The sequence below is a fragment of the Notothenia rossii genome, assembly GCF_949606895.1.
Source record: "Notothenia rossii genome assembly, chromosome: 7".
Lineage (NCBI taxonomy): Eukaryota > Metazoa > Chordata > Actinopteri > Perciformes > Nototheniidae > Notothenia > Notothenia rossii.
The window spans coordinates 76,489,999-76,506,320 of record NC_136905.1 but is presented as its reverse complement, the minus strand read 5'-3'; the positions used below and the strand labels follow the sequence as shown (position 1 = coordinate 76,506,320).

Here is a 16,322-nt window from a genome sequence, read left to right as displayed (position 1 = left end):
AAGTGCCCTTTATCGAGAGACACTAACCCCCCCCTCCCCCTTTTACTCTGAATGAGAGCATCAGCTAAAAGTTGAATGCCCAACCTCCAGCAGAGAGTGACTTTATGTTGCATGAAATGTCTTTTATTCTGCTGTATGCTTCCTTAAAATGACCATGAGTCTGCATTATAACGGCCAGGGAAAGAAACACATAACATAATACTCATCAAGACACGCCGTCTTTATTTTGCAGAGGGAGTACAAATTCCAAACACAACCATCCAGGGAGCATTCACACAAAGTCTCAGTGTGCTTTTTGTACAAGCGCATATCTCGAAAGGGAGAAACAGCAAAAGCCTGTCACAATCAATGCAGTTAAAGGCGACTTAAGAGAACAGATTTTGGAAAAATAAATGAAATATAATACCCTTTTTTTCATCACAGAACACATTCCTGTCATTTTGCAGAAAGAAAGGCAGAGCAGTTATAACAGACAGTAACTAAGGAACATGAAAAGTGTGCTTAAATAAAATAAATATTTTTTCTTAAGCTTAATAAGCAAGATTTTCTACCTCCTGGTGGATTTCTACCATCATACATCCTCCTCTCCCCATCATATTGGTCACATATTTTCATATATTTCCATAACCAAGCAATTGACCTTTGACCTGTGTGGTACGATCGAGCGGGATGTTGCACCAGTAAGTGAAAAGTCTGATCTAAGAAGAATTATCCCAATAGATTGTTAGTAAAAACAGATTTCCACAAATACGCTTAATATGAAATTATCATTAAACGGGATGGATTAACATTTTTCGGGGAACATTTTCTGTTTAATTTTCTTTGTTGAAAGTTACAAAGATATCACTTTCAAGTTAAATTAGCATCGGGCTAACTTAGCTTAGCACAAAGACTGGAAACGAGTGGAAACAGCTAGCCTATTTTGTCAATAACAAACGTATGTGTGAGGAATCCTGACAAATATAAGAGAGGTTTTGAAAGAGAATACATAAATGTTGCAGTAGTATTCATATTTGTTGCATAAGTATACAGCACTGGTGGAAGAAATATTCAAATCCTTTACTTGAGTAAAATATCACAGTGTAGAAATACTCTGTTACAGGTAAAGGTCTTGCATTCAGAATATCAATTAAAAGTACAGAAGTATTAGCAACTGCACTGCCAAGCTCCAGCACAATTTAAATCATGTAACATGTATACATTTGGTGCATAATTGGCTACTTTATATGCAAATGAGCCTCAGTGCTCCAATGAACAAACATCAGCTCTGATACAAATACAGTTACAGTGAAAGTATTAGTGTCATCAAAGAGCTGGCAGCACATTTAGAAATTGGTGTCTGCTCAAACTCAATTTGTCATGGGATGCAGCCAGTGACAGGATGAAATGACATTTGTGTTAAAAATAGGTTCTTTCTGGAAAAATACATGAAAAAAAGGAATGAAAAAATAAAGTTATTATAAGAAAGAATGAACAAATGATTACATCGATCTCCTTTTGCAAAAAAAAGGGCTGATTGTACTCAGCTGCAAGACTTTATGTTTTATGAATCAGGGTCATATAGCAGCTGCAAATGATGCACAATTCATGCGTGTCGACTAATATTATAATCATTATTATGAACGCATTGATATGCGAACTGTACTTTAATGTTGCTGTTGGTGAAGGGGGAGTTCATTTGAACTATTTAGCATATGTTGGTCGGTTTGAATGGATCATATTTGACTTAGCGCTCAAATACATTTAGTGGAGTAAAATCACAATATGCCTCTGTTATGTAGTGTAGTATGAAGTACCATAATATGGAATGGTTATGTTCACTTTCCTGCACTAAAGGACAGATTAAATGACTGCAAATGAACATTTTGTATAATTTAGTGTTTACCTTAGACTCAAACTTACAATCAACTGGTGCAACTTGCTGCTGATCTTCAAAATGCAACTTTTTTGCACTCTAAACACAGCACGTATCATTTTTGGGTGGTGTTAAGTTGCTCTTTAAACACCAATTCTGTCAAAAATGCTTTTCAAATACGTACAACTCTCCAGCTTCTCCTTCATCACCATAATCCTCCATATTGTCCCGGGAACATTAAAAGGTTTCTGAAACAACTTTGGTACTTTGAAATCCAGAGAACAAAACATTCCTTAATGACTACATTCAATCCAGGATCAGGCAAATTAAATATTTAAATCTGTAAGTCACCCACTTTATTCTCTGCGCGTACATGCATCGTCCTGTAAAGGGATTGACGTCAGAAGCCACCTCGCAAAACCTCCAGGGATGAATCTCTGAAACCCTCGGACTAATGGACTCATGCCACCAAGTTTAGACAGTCTGCACGACCCCGAGCGGCTTTTAGTGCCCCATCGTGGTGTGTGTGTGTGTGTGTGTGTGTGTGTGTGTGTGTGTATGCATATACAAGATGTCTGGGTGGCAGAGACTGTCAAGAACAAGTAACTTCTTTTTGTGGGATATTTTTAAATGTAATAATAATCCCCACAGTTTTATTGACCCTATTAATGCAACTTTTTGTAACAATTGACATATTTTTTCCCTTTCCAAAAAATAAATAGGTAGTTAAACACTGTGTATTTTTTATATAAGCAGTTTTAGGACCATCTTTTTAAGAGTTTTTAGAAGGAGAAACTGGTAATATTTTACATTTTTCATCTTCAAACAAACGTCAAACAATCCCAAGAAAATCCCAAAACCGTCAATGGCTGTGTCGATTAATGATTTGTACAAAAGATGCTGCATTTTTGCGAATAAAACAGACTGTATTCAAACTAAAGTGTTTACATGACCTATGGAATGAATAACGCTTGACATTTGAAAGTCCTTTCTGCATACAGCCACACAAATGCATCATATTACTGATATCAAATCCAATTTCTAACACTTTAGAAGTTCAATTGTTTAGTAAATCTAGACTACAGTCTGTATATTTACTGAAGAAAATAACAGGAGTAGTGGAGATATTTGGGATTTTCTCTGACGCCTTCTTGCTTCCTTTTCTCACAAAACCTTTATAAAATGGTGCTTTACCTCACGGCCATCCTCCTTTCTACATTTGTACTTTTCAACCACTGAATATGCATTGGTTGCCAGAACGCCCACTCATCACTAACACTGAGTAAAAAAGAAAAAAGAAAGAAGGGGCATCGAGACACTGACTAGACAAAAAAAAAAATCTAATTCCTTTATACAGTTTAAAACGTTTGATAAATCCTTCAAATGAATGCTTAAAAACAATTTACAGAAATACAGTAACTAAATGTACATTATTTAAATATAATACTGCTTACAAAAAAGAGCATGTGAACTTAAGGTGTGTCCGGGTTGGTTTGGTCGGAGAAAGCATCCGTTACAGCGGCGGCATCCGGCTGACGATGTTTAATGAACTTTGTTTAATTTAATTTCCTCCCGTAGGAGTCAGCTCATTACCCAGGAGGCCGAGCGGCAGGCTTTGTGCCAGGAAATGCTTCAAAATGCAGATCAATGCACATAAAACTGGTCTGTGGGTCTTCACTGGGACATGGACCCTGGTTGTTTTGTTTAAAAAGCAGTTTGACACAGATTGTCTTTCTAGGCAGCAGGGATTTCATTAAGCTTTGTTGCTATTATTATTTTACGAGTTATTGCAGGGATTTATTTGATGCTTTGTGTTCACACTGCTAACAGCCAGCAATCAGAAATGTCCGTACTGAGGGGTTTTTAATTCATAACTGAAGAAGAAATCTGATTAGAGCCAATAAAACTCTTCCACTTTAGCACAATGTCTACTTCAAGTACTAAAAGTAAAAGTACAAATCATGCAGAATGGCCCACTTTAGATGTATACGTATTACATTAATGGAATATAATTATTAAGTCATTATTTTTGTATATTAAGTCATTATTTTGTGATACCAAGTCCATTTTTTTGAAGAGTTTCTCATTATAATGACTGAATTTTTTAATATTTCATCACATTGGCAGTAAAGGGCTTCCTAAATACGTTCTCAGAAACAACAACAACATGTTCAGAGGTCAGCAGGAAGCTGTAAAGAAATGAACTAATGATTTGGTTTTGTGATCTTGTATTCAGGCTCATGTTTCCAAATAGCTTTCAGAGCCAGAGATCTGCCCGTGGCTGCTTGCAGTGTGAAATCACACCGTGACTCACGGGCTGCAGAAGAGGCGTTGTCATCCTGTGTTACAGAAGATTATTGACCAGAACAACTTCACCTTTTAGTCGTTTATCATCGGGGAACAAATACTGAATCTTAAGGGCCACACTTTCTGACAAGTAGAGCACATTTCTTGTTGTGATGACAGCCGAGGTGCTCTCCAAACACATTCGGTGCTTTAGCGTTAAATATCAAAATGAGCGAAGGCTGCTTTTTCTATACACAAACCTACCGGTACACAGGGAAGGGTGAAAATAAAGGCACAACGATTTTTGGGACTTTCTCTCCCCCCCCCCCACACCGTCTCGAGAAGTTTCTAGAAGGATGTGTCGACTGCGATCGCCATCAAACTCTCTCGTCCCGACCGCTGTGTGAGACTCAGCCTTGATGTGTCAATCCAGAGTAGATCACCGCCTCACCCTTTCTCCCTCCTTTCCCTCCCTCTCCCTGGGGGACGTCTCACAGTCACTCAGTAGAAAGCAGTGGTGGGTAGAAACAAAAAGCAGCAGCAGCAGCAGCAAAAAAAAACAACTGCCTCTTCTGTCTCTGAATTTCTAAAAAACCTGATCCATTTATAGCCTCGCACAAAGTCACAACAAACATTTCTAGACAGACGGCACGAGCAGCGAGGGGAAACTTTTCCAACATCCTCTCACACAAGATGACAGATTTTTATCTGCTAGCTTTATCTGTACCTCAGCGTGTCGTTTGACCGCTTGCCAACGACAGCTGGGGTGATAAATACGGAGAAGTAAAACCAACAGGGTCACACAGTGGGGAGTGACCGTAATGCAAACGATTTCCAACTGTTTGAACACAGATTACCTGGCTTCGATACCAGTTCATGGAAACACCTCCGCTCCACATCTACGCCTTTTCATGCTGCTTCTCAAAAATACCCCAAATAAATCTCAGTTTTTTTGAAGTTCTGCTTTTCTGAAAAGACCAAATTTGATTTCAAAACAAAACTGCAGCAAGAAATTAACAAAAAATGCTCCAAAATGTGACTATTTTCTATACTTTTGATGCCTAAAATTGGCATCCAACCATCAGGATACGAGCCACAATTAGGTCACTGTATTTAACACATGCTCCATTAGCAACTTAAATTAAAACCAGACCAGACCGGGAAGCTACTGCGAAGCAATCTATCACACTTTATCAATATCGAGTGCAGTCTGGAGGACACAACCACTAGAACAGGCATTATTCAAGAGCTTTGGCAGCAGGCTTTAACACACACGAACACACCAAGTACGACGGACGGTAACTCGCACACACACCCTCACACACACACGTACAGGGAGATTTTAAAAAGAAAACCTTCAGAGAGCACTGAAGGGTACGTTTCATAAAATGTGTTCTTCTTGGATCGGCCACGATTACCACAACGAGATGAAAGAAAAGCGCTGCTGCAATGCATTCTGGGGGTTGGAGTCAATATTTACAGCCCGTGGAATGATACGTTTTTTTGTTTTATTTACACACAGATCCTTTCGTTCCTGCAGCGAAGTCCCATCCGGTGTTTCCGCCTTTATCAATACTCCCACCCGTCCGTCTTCATGTCCAGGTAGTTGAGAATGTTTTGGGCGAACTTCACCGCCTGTTTCCGCGCCATCTTGGTGGTCTCGTCGCCCTGCGGGTCCACGGCGTCCAGCGCCAGCAGCTGTTTGGTCAGCAGCTCCTCCAGCATCATGTAGCTCTTTTCGACGCGCTTGCCATCGAAGCCCAGCGCCTGAGCCTGGAGGTCCGAGAGGCTGCCGAGCACCAGCCACACGGCCCGGTGCGCAGGGTGCTCGGTGCCCGGCTGGCGGCGCGCTAAAGCCTCGCGCAGGTCCAGGAAGGTGATGATGGCCTGGACCTCCACCACGGCGCGGCGGCGGGCCTCTCGGATGCACGGGTTCTTGGCCGTGTCCACCTGGTCCAGGTGAGTGAGGAGGCTCTGCAGCTCCGCTTTGGGCCTGAAGCTCACATCTCCCATCATGCAGTGCCGCAGGACGCCCTCTCGCAGGTGGAACACGTGAGCACGCACTGCCTCGATCTCACGGATAGAGTTGTTCTGCCCCAGGTCGTATCTGAAAGAGGCAAACACTGAATCACTGCAATGAAAACTCCTGACCTTCAATCACTCACTGTAGTTTCTGATTCAATTCGGTTTGAACACCTAAGTATTTTTAGGGGGTACTTCGGGTACATATTAAGGAATATTATAGAACATATGTCTTTGAAATACCTTAAGTGTTAAAGGTGCTTTTGAGGACATTCTGCAGCCAAAACCACAACTTATTTAAATGTATATTACCTCATTTATTTATCGTTTTGTTTTACTATGATTGGGTCCAAATATGGAATGGAGTGGTTCTTGAATCAGTGCTGCAGTCTGTGTTTCTGCATTATAACGTAGTCGGTAGGCGTTTTATTACCATCAGCGCTTGTCTGGTGTTGCGAGTCTAATTTACACCTTTCAGTGTAGAATAATTCAAATCAGTCCCTCCTCCAGTCCACCACCCAGGCTCCATGTGCGGAGACATCAGCCCATCATCACAGCACAATGTAAACTTTATGTATTTAAAGTTAGAAAATGTACAAGTTGTACTTTCTGCTGAGAAAGTTGTTGATGAACAGAAGCACCAAAATGGTTCTCAAATGTTATTTTTAGTCTTGTATGACATTAATTTAAATATATTAGGGTTTTGGACAGTTTTTACAACCAAAACAAGGTACTTGAAGTAGAACTGCAAAATATTTTGATAATTGAATACACATTTTTGTATACAAAACTGACAAGAAACAGCATCTCAAATATATAGTTGTCCTGTGTTTCTCTGTTTTACATCAAATCAAACTTGTATTTGAAGACTTCATCTTGGACTAGCGGTCAAATAGTCAAAAATAGTTTGCCCAGTACTTTTTCCATCAGGTCAAGTAAGGATGTGAAGGAGAATTCATAAGTACTTGGAGCATTGAAGCTCCTTTCCTTAGCATTACAATTATTTGAGCCAATGTTATCAGGGATACCACTGAGATACTTCCGGCTCATTTTAGTCAGTTATGAAACCGTTGGGAAGTCTATCTGACTGCAGGAAGAAAAATTGTATGTGGTTATTTTCTTATAAGTTAGTTAGTATTAGTTATTGCCCTGATCCGTCCTTTGAGTGGAGCCTACCTGCGGGTGTCCTCTCCCTCCCCCTCCAGGTCCAGATGTTTCAGCAGCCCGTTGATCTCCTCCACCACCTGCTTCCTGTAGTTTCTGATCGCCGCGTTCCCGGAAACATCCAGAGCATCCAGCTCCACCTGCATCTCCGTCAGGATGCGGGACAGGTGAGCGCAGCTGTCCCTGCCGCTCAGCCCCATCAGCAGAGCCACCAGCTGACTGCGCGCCACGCTCACCTTCACCATCACCTGGTTGATGAGGTTCACCGCCTCGTGGGTCTCCCCGGACAGCGGCAGGGAGAGGGTCTGCTGTTGGGTGCGCCCCTCCACCACATCCTGCACCGCGCACATTCGAGTCAGCGCCCGGTATCGCGCCTTTCGGAGCGGCACCCTCCCCTCCGTCTTCACCTGGGTGAGCCTCAGGATCATCTCCTGCAGGGCCTCGACCAGCTCGTCGTTTATTTCAGCCACGCCTCCCGAGCGCTGAGGCGCCACCACGCGGTCGTCCACCAACTGCCGCGCCTCGTTGCTCAGATCTTCTATGGCGATGCGGGACGGGTGCGTGGCGTTCTCCTCCAGGTATCGCAGAAGGCCTTCCACTTCCTGTGCGGCTCTTTTCCGTGCCCCCTGCAGCTCTGGTTTGCCCTCCGTGTCGACCTTGTCCACCTCCAGCAGCAGGCGCGTCAGCTCGCGCTCGATTCGCTTGTAGTCGCGGTCGTGCTGCAGGCCGCTGAAGGTGCAGACCGCCGACCCCAGGGACTGAACCTCCTTCTGGACCTCGTACAGCCGCATCATGGCCGGGTGCTGCTGGTGGTACGACTGCTGCTGCTGCTCCATGGGGTGATGCTGCTGATGCTGCTGGGCGCCATGGTCCATCCTCTTCCCTCCATCAAAGGGCTTCCCAAACAGGCTGCAGAGGAGGGAAAGTCAGAACAATGAGAAACACTTCAGAGCAGAGCCTCAGCAGAGAATGGGCGGATTACTTCAAAACTTCCTTTTCAGATATTCACAGCCAACACTGGAACAACGAGACCAACTATTGTCTGGATCCCTGCCACTGCAGCTGGCATGAAGACAGACTGTGCGACCTCAACCAAACATTCAAACACCCACCAACTCCAGAGGAAATTACAACAATGTGGTCAATTGCAAATGCTATGAGCATTTATCGTGATCACCTTGCACATTTTACACATCATTCGAAACTGCGACATTGCAGTAAATATTTGCAATATATACATTTTGTATTCGTGCCTTGCAAATGGTAAAGGCAAGTTTAATTTATATTGCAGTTCAACAAGTCAATTCAAAGTGCTTTACAAGAGACAGTGCTAAAGAACTATTCAATGATCATTTTGTTCACTACAAGAATGTGGGAATTCTTTAAAAATAATTATACAAGCAATTTGTTGTAGTTCAGCAGTAAAGTGAAAGCAGCAGAAAGTCAGAACCGAGTACAATTTAATATACATGGTTGAATTAACGCAAGTAATATTGATATTGTGCAGCCCTATTTTAGCCCTGTTCTTACATTCTACTCAATATGTAAATAATGTTGCATTTCTGCATTGGAAACAAAGGTGAACATCTTTCTCTGCATCTCCAGTGGGAACAAAAGCATATCTGCATTACAGTTATAACCTTCTGATTTAAACACAATAGATGTTGTGTTGCACCAGAGACCGCCGCCCACTCTGGCACCAAAGAAAATGTATATATCATAGGCTGAAAAATAAGCCATGGATAAAGTGTTGTATCTCCACTCTGCAGGCAGTTCTGTCACCCCTAACATGTCAGAGATGCCTGGAGGCTGAGTCATTAAACATGAGAATGATCCATTTTATGTGAGAGAAATCCCGATACTTCACCATTGAGCTGTCACTTTCCAACTTGCTGCCAGTTTCGTGATAGGTTAACCAGCCTTATCTATCTGAAAATGTCCCTTCACTAAACCTGAAATGTTCAATTTGTTGCAGTTACATATTCTGAAAAATGACATTTGCTCCTGGAACTGTAACTGATTTTTAAAGCTAGTTTGTGTATATTTCCGATACCAATATAACAGTAAAGATTAATCTTTTTACATATATATTATGACTAACCTGCATGTGATGCATTACAGTTAAAACATACTTAAATGCTCTCTGAATGATGGACTACAGGTAATGCCTCTTCAGAATTACCCCTAAAACTGTGCTGATATATCTGCCAAAGGCTAATATCCAAATAGATATCTGCCAAGAACAAATGTAGTCTAGCAACAACCACAGTTGCAAAATCAAAGAAGTTAGAGTAACAGCTAAAAAACCTCCAGCTATTTCACCCTGCTGCAGTGAGGTAGGAGTGTACACTGTGATAATAACTTTATTTAACCAGGAAATGTTTAAACGGATATTAAAAAGCGATTTACTATTTACTTGAAAAGCTCAATATAATTGTGTGCTTTTAAACTTTGTGATGAGATTCTACTTAAATATGCATGAACGGGGTTTATTTGCCTCGTTAGGGCCAATAAATCTTTGAAACCAAGAAGACCCCAAAATAAACGGTGCTGTAAACAGCCTTTAAAGGTCACCTATCATGCTATTTTTAGGCAATAGCATAGGTCTCAGATATATAAAAAACATGTCTATGAAGTGTTTTGCTCAAAATACCAAACAGATCACCCATTCTAGCCATGCCTCATATCCCTCTATTTCACTTCCTGTTTCAAAAGTGCTGATTTTGGGTATAAAGCTTTAAAAAAAAAAAAAAGGATAAAAAGGAGAGGGCTGAGCTCATGCGGGAGATTCTACCGGGAGATTCTACCGGCAGATACTGCCGTGATGAAACTCCATATCATGGATTATCAAGGATTATCTCTGAAACAGTATGGAGCTCAAAGGCTTTCTCTCTTGCCGGTTATACCACAAGGTGAGTTCCTTTCTATTTCCTGCTTCTTCACAAACATGCTCTCCAGTACAGGTTAGCGATGCTAATGTAAACACAGACCATATTACGTCCAAAACAGTCGGGCAATATTTCTGATAGCAACGTTTCTGATAGTGCCGTGGGTCCACATTTCCGATATGACGTCATATCGGACGCAAATCTCACTCAGCTCCGTTGTAGCCCCGTTTTTAGAGATTTGGGTATGGAGGAAAAGAAAGTGGGTTTTATTTTCTGACGCTGCGTGAGTTCCTTGACACACCGGGGACACATATTTATGTATAAAAGACATCAAAAAGTGCATTTTGCATGATAAGTCCCCTAACATAAACGTATCCCTCTACATGAATGAGAAGTAGTCTAAGGACTTTTCCTGACCTCTTTCATTGCCTTTCTCACTTAACTCACATGACATACCAGCTTCAGATTAAACAAGAACAAATGCTCATATAATAAATTCATATGAAATTCTTACCCCTTACAAATCATGCAGGAAAACGAATGAGGTTAACCTACATTTCGCCTCGACAAGAGGAACACCCACATGACAACCATTTATATTCATTTCTATCTGGCTGGTTGGCTGACATGATGATGGGGAAATATCTTTAATCCACATGAACAGAATCCATCCTGTCCATCAGGCTTTAAATACTGAGGAGGAAATAAACTGAATAACACCCAAAATATGAAACACAGATTAGTTTCCACACTCGTGCAGGAAGTGTGCGAGGACAAAGGAAATACCCAAATCCCAATTCAACAACATTTATAAAAACTAAATGTTAGTCTGATTTTTAACAGTTTTACTCGTTTAAGCTGTTAAACTATCTTTTGACACAAAATAATGGGTTTATTTCTACATTTTTAAACAATTCAATATTTAGTTATAAGGATGTTTATATCCAGGTAAAGACTGTTATTCCTCTGGTGTGACACCAACTTAATTTGTCTTATTAAGCTTCAGTATATACAGGTTATTCTCTGTGGTTTTGTGTCTGTTTGTATTGGTTGAGTTCATGTTGTTGTAGTCTTTTAATCATTTGTCTGTCAGCGTTTGTGCCTCATGTATTTTGTATCTCTCTGTAGTTATTTTGCATCTCTCTGTAGTTATTTTGCATCTAATCTGTGTTGTTTTTGCAACCCAGTGTAGATCTGTCTCATTTCTCTCTGTTTTTTGTCTGATTTTTCTGGTTTAAAAATGAATTTTACTCTATTTTAAATAATTGTTTACTCTATCCTCTGTATGCTGTGCAGCTTGATTTGGTGGGCAGGATAGATTTTAAAATACTTTTAGTAGGAGCAAAAACTACAATCAAGTCATTCCTACTCTAAATTGTGACTTTAAAAACATCCATGTGAATAACAGTCAGCTCTCACACAGGCCCTGACCCTTGACCCCTGGATCAGCAATCCATCCATGCTAACCTTAAGTCTACTGAGATAAAGAACCAGCTCCAGCATAACAATAAATCCAGCTAAAGGCTTTAAAAACAGGCAAAGAAAAGGTAAAAGTCAAGGAAATGGTTCCCAATAATCCAGAAATGCCTATATCAAAGTGCAGTTTCCATATCTGCAGGATCACGATAACATTTAGTCGTTTTTCGCAGCAGAACATGGCTCAGGGGAGGGAAGTCATCATCAGTCTGAAAGCATGATGTGCATGTTACATATCAACACAAAGCCCACACAATATGAAGGTTTTATTATTCAGAGCATCAACAACACTTAGTGGAATAGACAGCATTGTGTTTGCAGAATTCCCTAAATTACTTTTATGTAAGAGGACGATGGGCTGGTTCACAAATTTGAGTATTTATTAGGATAATCTCAGCGAAATCCACTGCACGCCTGGCAAACACCTCGTGCCTTAATTTGATCCAAGAGAGACAAGCAAAAAAAGGGAGGCTGATGTGATAAAGTAATACGTTTGCTAGTAGGAATCTTCCCACCCATGAGTCACACACACTATTAATTGAGCTGGAGGTAACATGCAATCAATCGAGACCACCACCCAACATGCTTTTTGCTATGAAACCTTCCAAAACACACCCTCCTGCATGGCTGCATGCACCGGTCCTGCACGGCTTTGCGCATTATGTCGCCATATGAAATCCCAATATTTGGCTGCGAAGGTATATGCAAAATACACACCGTGCACGAAAACACATCGAAGCATCTCCTGTCACAGGCTTTTGCACACACACAGATAGATCTATTTCTCACCTTTTCAAAACGCCGAACATATTCGCGCACATTTCTACGGATGTCTGTTTCCATCAGCCACAGAAGGGCGGGGTGTGGAGCAAAGTGGCCCCCAGATTTACCCCCCGAAATACGGGAGAGAGAGTCCGTGATGCTCCGGTCAGCTTCAGCACCTAAAGACTGACTGCAGTCGGGCTGGTGTGTGTGTGTCGCCCCTCCCACAGACTACCAGAGGGTAATCCTACACCGACTATCGCTTTAAAACAACTTCAGATACAAATAGATATTTTACTGAAACATAAAGATGATTTTAAAAGCAGTTTTGAGTCAAATAAACCTTCTTGTTTTCACTGTCTGAACCCCATTGTCCTCGCTACCGTTGATCACCTGACTCAGCCCCACCTTTACCGAATAACTCCAGTTGTATTTGGTGGTGTTAACACATTAAACACCGCCTCGTCACTTTAATAGGTTCACCCTTACCTGCATAGCCAGCGTACAGCCATCTGAAACGTTGTGGAAAAGTGCGCACCTCCCCGGCATGAAAGCTAAACATTAGCCTACCTAGCTATCTTCTAGTAGTTACTTTCCGGCTCACCAACTAGCGCGGAGTTTGTCTTTGCTTCATATACGGGGAATAAAACCATTAAACGGACGTTTAATTCACTTGATAACTCAAAAATGGAAATCAGTGTTTAGGTAATGGTTAATAAATTCACATTGACGTAGAATAAATACAAAATAAGTCTTTTTTTCCCGTGTTTCTATTATACACTTTTGTAGCACAAGGTAAGTTTTGGTTGTCCAACATTAGGTGCGCTCCATTGTAGAAATGATCGTGCCGTTTGATGCGTGGCGGCAAGGGCGGGGATACTAAAGGAAGAGCCTTTTTTGAGATTTGTTGTTTATTCTTTTACTCCACTAGAATTCCGAGGCATATATTGTCCTTTTTTAAAAATCTATTACATTTATAGCTACATGAATATGCATTCCTTATTTTACTGCTACATACGATGGATTTGGTTTTATTGCCTGTTTTTAATTCATCTTAATTATAATAAAAATAATAATACAAAAGTGTGAAAATGGAGAGTGCTGCGAGAGATGTCATTGTTCAAATGCTGTGTTGTAAACGTAAAATCAAGCTGAACATTGAACCATGATATGACATCCAAAAATGACAGATAATCCTAATACAATCCTTATTAGAGTCAAGAGTAAAGCTTTCTGGGACTCCACTGAAGTAGAATTTCTAGTTTTACGAAATCCTTATGTGTTATTATAAAAATATATAGATATATTTGTAATCTAAAATAAAATAAATATTATAGATTCTAACAAAGTATTATAAAAGTTAAGGTACCTAGATATATAGAAAATAAATGATACCATACCACCATCACATTTGCCAGCTGCAACTCTAACGTGATGATTCAATAGGCCATTCTGCATATTCAGTACGTTTTGGTACAAGGTAAATACTTTGACAGGTGGTAACTTATATAACACAACCACTAAAGAGCCATCTGGCTGCATAGTGACTAAGTATATGTAGTCTAACTAAGTACATTTAGGCCTACTCATAATACTGTACTTGGAATACTATTTTTGAAAAAAGGTGTACTTGATTTGAGTAAGTGTCTTTGATGCCAAGTATAACTTCTTTACGTGTCCATAATATAATACTGTTGAAAAAGACACTACTGTACTTCTACTTAAGTTACATTTCATTTCAGGACTATTACTTTAAATGGAGGATTTAAAGATTATATTGGTAGTTTTATATTTCTTCTACCACTGCGAACCAACAAGAATGGTTTGGGAGAAACCCCGCCCGGGGCTGCGCCGGTGAATGTTTGAAGCCCCTATTTTCTGTAGTGGGAGTCATGTGACCAGACGGAGGGTTGTTCTCACAGAAGGACATCGATATGAACTCCCCTAACAGAACACTGTAGGTTTATATAAATATCCGGACACTCTGCCATGTAAGGGAAACAAATCCCTCTTAAGACAGCTGTTTAGTGTTGGTTAGTTAAAAATGGCGTCCAAAACAACAGCAGCAGCATGGAGGATTTTCAGCCCTTTTACACTTCACTCTCCTTGCAGTATATCAGCACTGAATATACGGCAATGTAGCTCCAAACTGGCAACCAAGCAGGACACAACACCAAAGGTTCGTACAGTAAATCATCATAATTTGTTAAATAAACAATCTCTAAGGGCTGCCATGTTGAATATCTGACTTACATGAATTGTTGTATGTCCCCCACGGCTTGTTGTGCAGCATGTGTGTGTTGCCATGATACTGTTGCTGGTATGGGCCAATGTTAACATTCATTCAGAACTATGGTTTCGTAATAAAGATATCATAATGTACAAATACTCCATTACAAGTAAGAGGTAAATAAATTTAAATGATGCAGTTGTGATAAGTACAATTAGTTGTACCACAGTTTATAAGTACAACAAAATAAAAGTTGTATATATATAGGCATACTCACAGTAAAGTTGCTTAACAAAATATAAAACATTTTGTATTAAAATCTAAATACACAGAGTAACTAAGTATTTCAATACATGTAGTGAAGTAGATGTATAAAGTAGCATACAATTTAAAATACTACTACAAATACCTGAAATATGTACTACTTGAGTATATGTACTTAATAACATCCCAGTACTAGACTACTTCAGGATAGTATCAACATATTGAGCCTTTAAGAACTCCATGTTATCCTAAAACTTAAAAAATATTGCAAATTGGTATGTAAGACATTTTAATAATTGCATTTACATGTACGTTAAGATATCTTTGTTACAGGAAGTTGTTTCTACCTGTTTTCAGTCTGAGTGCATCAGGGTTTCTGCCTTGCTGCTCGTCACCCTGCAGTCTGGTTTGAAATTATAAACTTGTCTGTGTTGGTCTGCTATTTATTCAAACCATGTGACCACTTTGTATCTCTGCGTGCCAAACCTCTGTTGACTCAGTCAGTTCATTCAAATTAAATCACCTGCAGGGTGGCACCCTGATCTCACTCCTACCTGTCTTAACATGTGTAGTTCAAGAGTAATGGAAACATTTTGGTTTGCAATGATGTTGCAATAGGATTCCTTAATAAGAATCCAAAAGGGATTTTATCCACCCAGATTATTTAAATAGTTTACGATGGTGACAACAAATGTATTGTATATACTCTGAAAATAACTGGTCTAAAGCGTAGGCGAAATGGCCTTATATCACTGTAACGGTATGAACATTCAATTTTTAAATACTTTGAAATAGCCATCCCATACATTACATTTAATTATTTTCTTGAGGTAGAAAAAACCTGTACCAATGGACACTTTTTGTCATACCGTCATACCGCCTAGTAGTGATGGCAGTTTGACACTGAAGCTTCGAACGGAGCTTCAACCCTGGACTTCCTATTCCATAGAAGCAGTGGCCATTTCTCAATCTCGAGGAAACTGGCTTCCAAGCCAATATTTCAAGGATGCTACGTCATCGAGTGCCGCCGAAGGACTGTTCCAATCTCCATCATACTTGGAATTCCACCGAGGCCACGTCCTTGGTTTGGGGTTAATTTCGATGCTGCACATGGGTAGACGTCGCGTCCTTCAAATCCCCACAATGCTTTGCGCATGTACCAATTTCAAAAACCCTTGCGGAGAATGGCTGAACCGACACAGCGCAGCACACATTTAAATGTAAGTATGTAGTGGCGAAGAACATGTGTTGGTAAATATGTTACTTTGTTGCATTTGTTATCACCAAAAATGTGTTCCGTGAAAGTAAAGCAAGTTCATAATTAGATAGACATCGTGAGGTATTTATTTTCGGTAAATGTTATGTTGAAACCGTT

General features: G+C 40.3%; 2 protein-coding genes across 4 annotated transcripts in view; one reads left to right on the top strand and one right to left on the bottom strand.

The window, feature by feature from the left end:
- Positions 1-199: 199 nt before the first annotated feature.
- The window catches only part of bag5 (BCL2 associated athanogene 5), a 17,222-nt gene continuing 1,099 nt past the window's right edge, over positions 200-16,322 (bottom strand). The window contains exons 1-3 of one of the 3 annotated variants that reach the window (XM_079693044.1): positions 15,295-16,322; positions 7,340-8,236; positions 200-6,248 (exon numbers count right to left, since the gene is read on the bottom strand). The exon at positions 15,295-16,322 is cut by the window's right edge and continues 1,099 nt beyond it. In XM_079693044.1, coding sequence (XP_079549170.1) covers positions 5,711-6,248; positions 7,340-8,202 — 1,401 coding nt within the window. In that variant the 5' untranslated portion in view covers positions 8,203-8,236; positions 15,295-16,322 and the 3' untranslated portion in view covers positions 200-5,710. Of the gene's footprint in view, positions 6,249-7,339; positions 8,237-12,480; positions 12,846-12,942; positions 13,104-15,294 lie in introns of those variants that run through there. The other 2 variants (XM_079693043.1, XM_079693042.1) reach the window with 2 other exon arrangements.
- Positions 14,346-16,322, top strand: part of coa8 (cytochrome c oxidase assembly factor 8) — a 7,595-nt gene continuing 5,618 nt past the window's right edge. Inside the window, exon 1 of the mRNA XM_079693046.1 lies at positions 14,346-14,632. Within this exon, the coding sequence (XP_079549172.1) occupies positions 14,498-14,632 (135 nt within the window). The 5' untranslated portion in view covers positions 14,346-14,497. The remainder of the gene's footprint in view (positions 14,633-16,322) is intronic.